At 41.3% G+C, this 12,983-nt stretch overlaps 1 protein-coding gene across 11 annotated transcripts in view; it reads right to left on the bottom strand.

Moving 5' to 3' along the window:
• Nucleotides 1–12,983, bottom strand: part of BICD1 (BICD cargo adaptor 1) — a 157,665-nt gene that overhangs the window by 40,358 nt on the left and 104,324 nt on the right. For all 11 annotated transcript variants that reach the window (XR_014943786.1, XR_014943784.1, XM_015866227.2 and 8 more), the window contains exon 3: nt 1,179–1,331. Coding sequence is in view for 9 of the 11 variants with exons in the window: in XM_015866227.2 (XP_015721713.1) it covers nt 1,179–1,331 (153 nt within the window). In the remaining 2 variants the exon portion in view is untranslated. The remainder of the gene's footprint in view (nt 1–1,178; nt 1,332–12,983) is intronic.

Genomic DNA, 12,983 nt, shown 5'->3' with positions numbered 1-12,983 from the left:
ATTCCCTGTGGCTCTGCTCCATTGTTCTAAACGTTTCAATTGCATTTCAGCTAGCAGGGTAGAACAGCAAAGATAGATGAAATAGTACTGCATATTCCTGCAGGAATAAGTAAGCGTGGCTAACAAGCTGCCATGAGAAACTGGCAGCCTTAGCTATCTGTTAAAAGCCCTAATGGAACTGTTTGCTATGCTGGGACGTAATGCGGGGGCTGCAGAGCAGTGCTACTGCAATTTGGTGGAAGTTGGGAAAATGCTCTTCCTGCATGTAGTGTTACATTGGTCTGGGAAGTGTCTAAAAGAAACATTCATCCTCCAGCTTGGATGCTTACTTATTTATCATGGCAAACTCAGTTTTCTGACATGAAAACAAATTTCTTCTGTTCAATTTAAAAGACAACTGTGTTTGTGATTACTTCCTCAGCAGTATTTATACCCAGCAGCCAAGGAAGCTGTGCTTTATAAGGGAGAGAGGGCAGACTCGGCTGCTGTTTGCATCTTGACTTAATGGGGCTGTGATTTATGGTGGCTCCTGGGGGCATGCTCTGCACTGCAGCAAGTAATACAGCACACTGCTTTGCTGTCAGCTGTACCTCACTGCCACGGGGAAAACATGAAAGACAAACTAGGAGTACCTGACATCTCTTTGTCTATTTTTGGAGCTTGTCAAACTTGTTGGTTAGCATTTCTGAGCAGAGAGCAACAGCAGAACCCAGGGAAAAGGAAAAACAAAATAGAAATAAAAAATGGAGTAGATGATGTCCTCTTTTCTCCACTTAGAAGAGGAAGCAGAGCAAGGGAAACAAAGTGAGAGGAAATGGTGGCCGACCTACATCTGCTGCTGGGCATAGAGGTCAGTGTGCAGAGAGATGGGAGGAAACACAGGAAGGAAAAAGATGCAGCCTTGGCTATGGTAACAGTGATCGCACTGTTAGAAAGTTCTGCAAAGAAACAGTCCCTCAGTTTTCCTAAAAATGAGGAAAGGGCCTCACCGTATGTCAAAAACGGCCAGTAACGCTGCTGCAGGATGAGTAAGTGTCAAGTAAAAATCTAACCAAAGAGTAACAACAAACTGCCAAACAAAGAAACTTCTATCAAAAAGCCCTGCTGGATCACATTGTGGAAACCTGAGAAAATAGTGTCATTTCCCAGCACAGTACCTAGTATCTCCCGACACTTACTTGGTTCTGTTTCAGCGTGGATACCAGCTTCTGCAGAGTGATATTTTCTTCTTCAAGTTCGGTATAGTCCTGCAGAAGCCTCGCCTCCCGAAACTTGTACTCGCGAATTTCGTCCTTCATTCGTATCCTCTGCAGTTCCACCATCTCATTATTCTGGCAAGAGAAAATGCAAGAGCGTTACCATTGGTGCACAGCCCTTCTAGAGAGTGAAGGTACCTTCAGAAGAAGTCCAACAAAAAAGTAAACCCCAAATAGAAAGGACTTCAACATGCAAATCAAAACTGTAATTGATCCGGGGCAAAAGCAAACCTTCCGGTGAGCGCCGGCAGCGCAGTAATGAGAACATCTGATAGGGAAGCTTGATTAAAACATTTTCCAGATTAGATGTTTATTGAAATGGTAAGCCTGGCAAGGCTTTATCATCTCATTAGTTTCATTGCTCAGAGACTCTGTTGAATCTAAATAAAATTACCACCCGCTTTCCATCAAAAGATACTCTCTACATTCATACAGCAAAGCAATGAATAACGGCATCTGTTCTGTAAAGACATCTGCTACTGAGCAAGACCCATGTGCATACTCATATCTGCAGGCGCTAATGAGAAGCATGGGCAGCTGGGGGGACTTGCCATGCAGCGGGCTGCACAGCAATGCCCCAAAACCGACCCAAGCCTTGCTGCATGGGGCAGGATTGCAAGGTGTCTGGAACACACAGCGTCACCATTTTCATTTTCCTATTAGCAAATGCAGTTCCTGAACTGAGAGAGAAACAAAGAATAACAGAACCAATGAGTGGGTTCCATAGACAAAGAACAAATAGGCACTGTGAAATACTGACGGGAAGCATGTCTTTGGTTTACAGGCTCTCCAGTAGCAAAGAAGTCACAGAGCATCAGATAAAAGCAACTCTGCAAATATTCTTGCACCCGTCACTACTTAGCAAACCTGTGAGTGAATTCTACAAATGGCACCACAGATTATTTCACAAGGTGAAGGCATTTTACACCACAGAGCTGCCCTCATACATGCTGTTTCTGCTGGCATATCTGCAGTGGCAGCATTTACCTGTGCTTGCCAGGTGTGGGGATATGAGCAAGTCAGAGGCTGTTGATGGGTACCACTGACTGCACAGCTCTGCCTAACAGAATTAAGCTACTCTGCTACTCACCCAGTATCTGCCATCAATGTTGGTGGTCAAAAGGAATGATTCTTCAACAGGGGGGAAGGGAAAAGGCAGAGTTGGAGGACACAAATCAAAGACTTTTACTGAATCCTGATATTACTTTGGGTACACAGAATATGGCACACCACTTTCAAAATCCTCTGAAGGTAACTCTGTAAGATTCAGATACTCATTTTGCTTTCCTTTATTGTAAACGGCATATTGTAAACAGAAACCACATTTCTTCACCATTAAGTTTCCCCTCCTACTTCATCTTTGAAGTAGGAAATATGAGCCTCTTACAGCACTTCAGCTCCTTTTATACACATAAAGGCCATCTCTACAGAGCCTACTCCATTTCTTGTTACTCTCAGTATTTGGTCAAACAAGAACCAGGACAAATTCTCTAATGGAAGGTGTGCATTTTGTCAGGGAAAACACCATAGCCTTATTCTCCCTGCCTCAGGATCCCTTCTGTTTGCAAATGCCTCCATCACAGCGGCAGATGCCTGGCTATGAAGTGCCCAGGCGCTCTGAGTGACATGGTTTAACTAGGAGACGCGGTCAGTGGGCATGGTGAGGGTGTGTTGATGGTTGGGACTAGACGATCTTAGTGGTCTTTTCCAACCTTAGTGATTTTATGACCTTTTCACCATTTTGTAGGAAAGGTGAAGCTTTGACATTGCAGTGCAAAAGCCATTGTCACCGTTAACAAGTGTTCAGCCCAGGAAATGCAGGAGTGCTGCTCTGCTTTATCCATAGGAAATCTCTATCTGTTTTGTGCAAATGATCTCTTCTTCAGCCTGTATGACAAACCTCAGGCTGAGGTAATACTCTGTTACTGTCAGTAAGTAGCATATACTTATTTCCAGCATTCATATTTTCAGTATATTGTCTCCTCACAAGTGCCCTTTGTTATTTTGAATCATCTTAAATATGTTTCTCAAAGAGACAACATATAATTATAGAAGACAGACAGGTCTGTACTTGATACAGTGTCATTAAGGTTCCAATTTGATCACTGTACCAATCTTCTTCTGAAAGGGCTTCTATGAAGACACTGTCAGAGGATACAAAAACACAAGGCAAAGAGATTCGGTCAGCAGGGCAGTTATCTGTATGAGCCACTAGAGGACAATATGACTCAAATTATTCTCCCATCAGGAAAATAAGTCATCATTAAATTGAACCGGTAGTAAGCACTGAACATTAAGCTTTCAGGACAGGGCAACTGAGCCAGGCACCTTCGCAAGGTCACACCCTCAGTATTTTTTAATACTTCCAGAGAATATTCACTCTGAGATCCTGTATGTATAAAAAACAATTTAACCCAAGAGATGAAGCCAATGATATACAAATAACATTTTAATGGCTGAAATTTGACCCCAAAACAAGGAAAGACCTTATTGTGAAGCCATAGCAAGCCACAGAGTCCTTGTCAGCATTGCATCTAATTATATGTGAGCGCTAACTGTGGAAGATGTCAGTCACATCACTCAACACACTCCTAATGTAACACAACAGATAATGAGAAGTGAAGAACGGAGGGCTCCAGCAGAGATAAATGCTGTGTAGGACACCTATCCACAAAAGCTCAGATACCTTTTCAGACCTGCTGTACATGGTTTATTTCTGATGGCATTTGTTGTTGTTGTTGTGTTCTTTGGGATTCTCTGTCCCTTTGGAAAGTTAGATTTTTGGCTTTTCCCCAGTATTTAGTCGTGCAAATTTTCACAAAAAGATTTCAGATCCTTACTGCAGTAAATTGCACCATTTTTCATTCTACATTTTTCATTCTTCTAATGAGAAACTAATTAGATGCCCCCAAGTACCCTGACTAAATCATCACTTGTCTGTTGGAAAAATGCAAGCAGCAGCATGATGATGTGCATTACTTGATAATTTTCATAACTCACGAATAAGGGAACAAAGGAAAAATTATATACTTCCAATGTAATGGAGCTGTGTTATGCCTGAAGTATATAAAACATTATTTGATATGATGACAGTTTTATTGCACTAGCAGTAAATTGAATCTAATAGAAAATCTATGCTTAGATTAATATGTGCAATCTCACACACATGTTGACACACCTTGCTGTAGATCGGCACATCCTATTTACTCCACAGAGGAAAACAAAAGGCGTGTTTTCTAGGGAGAATAATAATAATTCAATCACAGAAGATATGGTTTAACAGAGGTTCAAATGTAATTATGAACAAGTTCATGATGCATGGGGAAGGTCCTGAAGGGCTACCAGCACAACTTTAGCCAAAATTTTATTTGGGACTTCCTTCAGGATTATTCCATCAAAAATTAATAGTTTTTATCATAGTATCATAGAATTGCTCAAGTTAGGAAAGACCTTAAAGATCATCAAGTCCAACCACAACGTAACCATACTACCCTAACAACCCTCTGCTAAATGATGGCCCTGAGCACCACATCCAAATGGTTCTTAAATACATCCAGGGATAGTGACTCAACCACCTCCCTGAAGAGCCTATCCAGTGCTCTATTGTTGGAGTAATACAAGTATATAGTTGTAATTACAGTGTAGCAGAAACAGAGAATACCACTGTAAAGCCAACCCTCCAGACTGATGGATCCAGAGAGGAAGACATTACAGTGAAAAGACCCAGGAAAAGATCTGCCATGTCAGGGAGACACAGCTCTGTAGATCTCCACATCCTCAAAAGGAAATCGTACCCAACTAACTAAGAGTACCTACTCTGCTGTTCATTACCTGGGTGTAATAGAGGCTAAGAGTAACCTCATAAAATTCTGGATGTATGCAAACCAGAAAAGTTCATGTGGTACAAAGAGCAAGTGAGAAAATGTCTAAAGAGAAACTGCTGCCTTGGGTGGGACACTGAAGTGGTGCTGCACAGTAAGGAGAGGGAAGGGCTCAGGGGTAATCTTTGGGCTGAGCCAGCAGGGTCATGAACCATCTGAAAGTGCTGGAAAGCCAGCCTTGGTCTGCAGAGATACCCAGCTTGCCCCTGGCATGACCTGATTACTCATTCAGAAGGGATAAGGGAAGTCAAGAGAAGAGAGGACAAAAAGGGGAATAGAAGATCAATGACCATTTTCTTCTATTTACCATCAATTGCTTTCAGTCCCCACACAAGATATTCTGTACTTGCCTTAAAGCTTCCCTAGTTTGTGAGCAAGAATACTCACTTGGAACTGAAGTAGCGACATTTTCTGTGTTTCTGTCTATATTAAAAACCATTATGGGATTTTGTGGATGACCTTGTCTGTTCTGGTTTGACATTTTGTAGACTTTGCAGCCCTGATCCTCCAAGTGATTCATGGATGTAGACAACCTAGCACAACTGGGACACAGCATCTCTTTCAGAACCATTTGTTTTTCCCTTTCAATCTATGGATATCTCTATACCCCAAAATAAACTACTTCACAGATTCATTTTCAATGATTTTATGCTTCAAAGTGGTTCATCCAGGTGGCATTATTTGAGTATCACATCTGATCTTAATGTTTGCTTATCATTAAAACAATCTCCTTAGCTTTTGATACACAGTTCACTGTCTAAAAAAAAAAAAAAAAAAAAAAAAAAAAACCAACAAAAAAGAAAATAATAGAATAATAAATACCAGTAATCTTCCCCTCCTGTGGATTTACTTACACAACAATTTACACTATCAAAAACAAGGATGAAAAAAGCCACATATTAGCTATAATACACTGAATAGAAACCAGATTAAAATGATGTATGTTTCAAGTTGCTTCGCCAGCAACAGCTTTTTAATGAAGCATTTTACAATTCACCTAATAATTTAATAATTTCATCAGCTTAAACTCTCAACACATTTAATTGGAGAGCTAAATCTAAAGAAGTAAAGGTGCATTTCTAACAAAAGCAGTTAAATGGCCCATTTATGTAGTTACTACAGTTTGAAACCAATAATGTTCAATGTCATAAATCCCACTACATATAAATCCCCATAAAAAACCTATTTCATTGATTTCCGCATATATAGAAGTATATATAAAAATACAGAACAAATTAATGTTCTTTTTGTGCATTTACATTTCCCACTGAATAGCACTGTCACATCACGTTACAAGGACTTTTGTATAAATTAAGAGATAAATCTCTAAACATATAGATTTATCTGGTGAAAACATGAAAAAATATATAATGGTTTGATCTTGACTGCATTAGTAGCAATCCATATTTCATATTAGCACTCTGTAACAAACAATGCTGCAATATTCCTCACCATTCCTTCAAAGAGAAACTTCACTGAACAAAACTGTGTTAAAGCAGTGTGAGAGGCTCCGGGGTTACAGCACAGTTCGGTTCATAGGATTCCTTCCACATATCTGCACAATGAAGTCATGCATTAAAATACGGTCATTGCAAATACTAAAATATCAATTAGCTGGAAGAAGAGTTTTGACATGAGAAGGATTCAATGGAGGTCATTTAGTTTCAAGAGAAGTTCTGCTGGTCACATGTCTCCTGCAGCTCTGGCAGCATTAAACACTTCTGAAAAGAGGGAGAATTTATTTCACATGCCACACTGACTAGGTAGAAGGAAGCTAATGAACTATTTGCACCCTGGAGCATGGTTATGGCCACATTTCATACAAACAAGCAGACACAAGCTCTACACCAACAGTCCCCTCTGGCCTTTTCTGGTTTTCATATTTCTACAGGTGCCGATGGGCCGCATACACACAGGGATGAGCCATACCCCAAGGTCCAGCCCTGTTCCCCCCATGTCCTGTTGATGCTGCAGTTTGCCCAGACCTACTGCTGAGCGAGCAGAACTGCCCTGCAAGAGCCCTGGGCACCAAGCTAGGTGAAGAGCACAGGATGGGCACAAACCCCTACCAGTGCACTTCTGTTAAAACAATTTCGTAGAATCATCAAGGTTCAGAAAGACCACTAAGATCAGGTAGTCCATCTGCCATCCCATCCCCACCATGCCCATTAACCACATCCCTCAGTGCCACATCCATCTGGTTCTTAAACACCTACAGGGATGGTGACTCCACCACCTCCCTGGGCAGCCTGTGCAATGCAGCACCACCCTTCCTGAGAAGAAATATCTCCAAATATCCAACTTGGATCTCCTTCCCTTATCTCTATTTACACAGGAGAACAGGTTCCAACTCACCACAACCTCCTTTCAGGCAACTGTAGAGAGCGATGAGGTCTCCCGTGAGCCTCCTCCAGACTCAACAATCTCATTCCCCTCAGCCACTCCCCATAGGTTCTGTGCTCCAGACCCCCTTCACAGCCTCACTGCCGTTTCCTGGACACACACCACCTCAGTGCCCTTCTTGTACTGAGAGGGGCGGTACTCTTGCTATTCCCATTGCACTAAATAGTGCTGAGCAACAAATAGCCAAGCCTACAAACTCTTTGAACTGGTGCTGTTGCCTGCTCTGTATCACTTGTTATCCCATGCCTGACTACTATTACAAATATATTAAAAACAAATTGCTCAGGAAAAGAAAAAAAAGGAATAAAATGAGGGGGCGGGGGGGAGAGTGGTATTCTAGGGCATTTGGGATTAAATGCCTTTTTTCTTTATTTTCTTGTCAATTACAGCAACAGTGAGTGTTGTCACTTTCTACCCACAATTTAAGAAGCCAACAGAAGTGATTCTGCATGACAATGCCTCAGGGCAGGCTGTTTGATGGAGAATTCACACAGGCCTTTTCAAGCTCAGGAAACCCAGGGCCAGTTCTAAAGCTAAACTGATCTCTTGGGATAGACATCTGTCAGCCACAGAATCCCTTTGAGAGGCCATCTGTCCGGTGAAAAGTGCCAAACTCCCTTCCAGACCCAACAGGGCACTGGCTGATGGACAAAGAAAAGTTGTGTTAATAGTGTGTGGAGTTGTGCTCAGCTCCAGCTTGGCAGCAGCACAGCTGCTGCTCCTGGCCTCCCTTGGGCCAAAGCTCTCTTCCACATCATCAAACAGACTGAGGGCAGCAAACCACCTCCATAAGCAAAAGGAAGATGGTTTTAGTAGTACTTTCTCTTCGACACTGCTGAAAGGGTGAACACAGAGACAGCAGCACCAGCAGGATATAGGGAACAGAAACCAGTGACGTCTCTAGGATATACCTGCTGCTCAGTCACAAATCTGTAACTTCATTCAGATGAAACCCAGCCCTATTAATGAAAATTATAAAACACATATATTTTCCAGCAGGGCTAAGATTTTACTGTGTGCCTTGAAATATTGAGGAGCAGAGAGCAACAAAAGTGAATTTCTGAGGATGGAAGGAGGAAAAGAGAAAAGAAACTGCAGTGGCAACACACAAGAAGAGGCCAACTTCAACTGTTTTAACATTCATTATGCTTGGTTGTTATAGAAAAATATGCCCCAGCTGGCGCTGCATTGCTCTCTGCTGTACTGCCCTAACTTCTGATGTCAGGGTGTTTTCCGAGCTCTCTGCTGCAATCTGTCTCCAACACACCAGACAAGAACTTCAAACTCCTGTATTTCAGGCATGAAGTTATGCTCCTTGTATGCTTTCTGCTCCCCATGGCAACTACCTCCCCTCCTTACAACTTGGAGCTATTTTAATTAAGGAAATTTTAATTAATTTAAGGAAAAAGACTTTTACAGTAAGGGCACTGGCACAGGCTGCCCAGAGAGGTGGTGGATGCCCCATCCCTGCAGACACCCAAGGTCAGGCTGGATGCTGAGCAACCTGATCTACCTGTGGGTGTCCCTGTTCACTGCAGGGTGGTTGGACCAGATGGCCTTTAAGAGATCCCTTCCAACTCAAATGATTCTATGATTCCAGAGGAATCATAAGACACCCTTGCACAAAATACAGCAGGAATGTAGGGACATGGGTGAAGATGATAGAGGTAACTAAATATCAGAGAAGAAAGAATAGGAGACCACAATTAACATTCTACATTCCTTCTAGAGCGTTTCCTCACTGTGGACTGAGAGAGAAGGAATATGCTGAATGAAGTAAAGAAGGAACTATTTAATATGTTTTAGAAGTTAGTGTGAATAAACAGATAAAATACTATTCACACGTTTTATATATATATATATATATATATATATATACACACACACACACACACATTATTTTTATATATATATATATATAATTATAATGATATAATTATAATTATTTTTTATAATTATATAATTATATATGTGTGTGTTTCAAGTAATCATCTGCTGCAACATTTGCTATTGTGCTACAGAGGAGCTGCAAATGCTCAGCATCAAAGGAGCTCTGTAAAAGCCCAGGCTTCTAACACAGCTTCCCTTATTCAAATTATTCTTGCAGACCACCAGCTACAGAGGTGTTTTAAAAGCTACTTGCAAACGTGCACACATCTCCCTCTCAAGGACAACAAAACACTTCAAGTTATCCTTGAAAAGCATCGATACTGTATAAAAGGTTTCTCAGAGAGGAGGGACAAAAAGCACAGAAAACTTCAGTGATTCTCATTCTTCTCCAGAAGGACAAAAACGAGGTGTTTTTAAATGAACACATCTGTGCCACAGAACGGAACCATTATCATGTGGCCAATAATGTCACTAATAAGGGAGAGCATTTCCTAAAAGTCAGGATTCATTTCAATAATTAAGATCCATGTAACATTACCCATCTGCTGCTAAAACAGGCACAGCGCTCTTCAGCACATTTGACCTTGTGTACAGAACCCTCACCAACCCCCGCACACTGATTTTTGTGACAGGAGCAGAAACATCAGTTTGGAAACAACAGCTGATTAATATGAAAAAGATGAAAATGACTTGATGACTAATGCCTTTTTTTTTTTCTTCTTCTCCAAGACTTGGCATCTTTATTTTAGGTAATATATTTGAGTGACTTAGGTGGCAAACATAAATGAGGATAAGCACTTCATCTCTCTATAAACTGCATCCTTTAGGACTGAATTTTCCACATAATCCTAATTCATAACAGCAAACATGGTAATTCATGAATACAAATGCACACGTGGAAGATTTGATAATGTACACTGCACAAAGGGTTACCTGGATTTATTCATGTGGACAGTGAAAATACCCATACTCAGAAAATGCCTCTGCAACACTGTAGTAAGCTTGACAGTTCAACATGAATTGGTTTGACACCTTATCTTGGCTTCTAGAATCTGCCCTTCCCTTTATTCATTTTAATACAGACTGGATACTCCACAGTCCCACTTCATGTATCTATTACAGTCAGCATTAATAATTTTTACGCTGACAGTTTTCTATCTAGTCCATAAAAGGCTGAGCAAACAAGGCTCTTGCTGTTTGCTGCACTGGACAGCAATACAAATGCAAAACAGTGCAAGGGCTGACTACTAACAACATGCTCTGCAGGAGTTACTCAAGCATGTTGTTCATGGCAGCACCACCTTGGAATTCAATTATTCTTTTGGAAATTGAATAAACACTGAATATCACTCAGTGCCTTCAAGGCATCAAAACAGAACAAAATGCCACAAAATGCAGTATTTACTCAAGGAGTAAAATAGAGTGAGATTATCTATCTATCCTATTCCTTTGTATTACCTTTTAAAAGCACCACTGTTTTCCTTTTAACTTTTGTTTCCACTGACTTCCATACAGCTGATGATGGGTACTGGTCTAACAGGAGCCTTCTGAGGATTATTGAATTATCGAGATGTGGTTAAAAGGACTGAACTGGAAATGCATGCGAAATCTTAAAACAGCCCTTTGCTCAACCAAAGGGCGTATTCACACTTCACCCAAACATAGTATTCACACTATCACTGATAACTGCCTATAGTCACCTTATGGGGAGAGGAAGAGAGCAGCTTGTGACAAATACTGAGCTCCCCCACAACAGCTAGAGCATTTGTAGGGCAAAGGCTCTCAGCAGCCCTTGAATTGCAGAGTCCCCAGCTCAGCAGAAGAGCAAAGCACCCCTTTGTCCTTGCTGAAGGACACTGACAAATCAAGAACTACTCTTTTTCCAGATTTAGAGAAATCCAGAAGAACACACCCACACCACAAGCAGACAGGAAAACATCTAGTTGTGTGTTTTTTTTCAAAGACAGATCTAATCTCTAAGTATCTCAGCACCAACGTCTTCATTTTCTAAGTCTGAAAGCCAACTCGTGATCTCTGGATGAAACGGGGGTGCCAACTCAGCCACCCACGTGCCTAGGCAGCCTCCTCCCCACATTGTGTCCCCAGCTAAGAAATGTCCCTGTGCATAAGGGACTGCAGTCTGAAAGTGCTCCATCTATATTTTCTAATATCCCAGCAGGCCAGGGCTGATTGATAGCCTCTGCTCCTTTTCTTTTTTCCTTCTGTATTTTTAACATAAAATAGAACATTCGAGGATGGCCCCAAGCTCATTACAGTGTTCTAAAATTCTGTGAGTTTTTAAAGAATTCAATCAAGACGTTGGTGTAATACTATTACTGATGTAATCCAAAAGCAGTTTCAGCAAATAACTGTTTAAAAGCTAGTTTTTCAGTTCTTATTCTCTTGTATGCTCTATCGGCTTGATATAGCATGACTGAATTCAGTCATATGCTGCAAAAAACACAGCAGAACAATCAATCTAGTGAAACAACAGCTATCCTCATGGGGGAAAATCAGCATTGCACTTGAACTAGGTCAAGATTCAGACAAGCTAGAGGAGTAAGATAAGATTTATGAACTTCCCTCCCTTAACTGGTCAATATATTGCCTGTCACATACCTGCACAGTTGCAGACCATTCTCAGGTTTTTCATCTTTGAAATATTGCTATCAGTGTCTATTAAGGAAGATGACCCCAGCTGCTAACAATTCTTTGTGCTCTTAATGATTATACTGGGCTTTATTCTAACCACAGAATTCCCTTTGCTTCTTCCTGATCATTGCATTGCCCACATACAAATACATATACAGTAGGTGGAATATGCATCATGCCTATACACTTGCAACATGCTCTTTATGCACTGCAGCATATGACACATAAGGGCAAAATGGGATGAATCCCACAAATGGAGTTTCTGGTATCATAATTTTCTGCAAACCATGACCTCTGTCAGGCACTGACTGCTTGTTCAATAGCCTTTACCTTTCACCTTTAATCACATAGCAGTGGCACATGTAATTCTGCTTTAGCTTGTGCAGAGTGCATCTCTTCAAGAAGATTACAGCCATCAGCAGGAAAAATTAACCCTGCAACTACATCTGTCTGTTCTTTGCCCCAATCCTGCCTCTGCTGGCAGAAGCTCACTGTGCTCTGCTGCAGTGTGTGAGCCCAGACTATGGAATTCAAACAGTACCCATTTTGGTGATCTAGAGTATGGCCAGCATTTCTTTGCAGCAAGCTGATGTCATTTCGGGAGTGCGTAGCTGGAGCAAGCATCAGGGAGAGAGCTGAGCTGCTTTAGGAAAAGAATATCCCTATCCTCACTTTGGGATCAGAGATGTTAAAGGTGTAGGTAAAGGAGGCACTGGGGATCAATAAAGTGTGGTTTTCCTCTAGGTGCAGTTCAAAGACTTGAGTTTAAAATCCATTTCTGGCTTGGAAAGTAAGAACTTTCCAAGTTGAGGAAGTAGGAACTTTATTTCTCTGTGGATCTTTCCAGCTACAATCACTAAACCTGAAGCTTTTGGAAACATCTCTCCTATAGCAACAAAGG

The sequence above is a fragment of the Coturnix japonica genome, chromosome 1, assembly GCF_054131305.1.
Source record: "Coturnix japonica strain WE chromosome 1, WE-NBRP24, whole genome shotgun sequence".
In the NCBI taxonomy this organism is placed as follows: Eukaryota; Metazoa; Chordata; class Aves; order Galliformes; family Phasianidae; genus Coturnix; species Coturnix japonica.
Note: the sequence above shows the minus strand (reverse complement) of the source record. Positions and strands in the feature narration are given on the sequence as shown.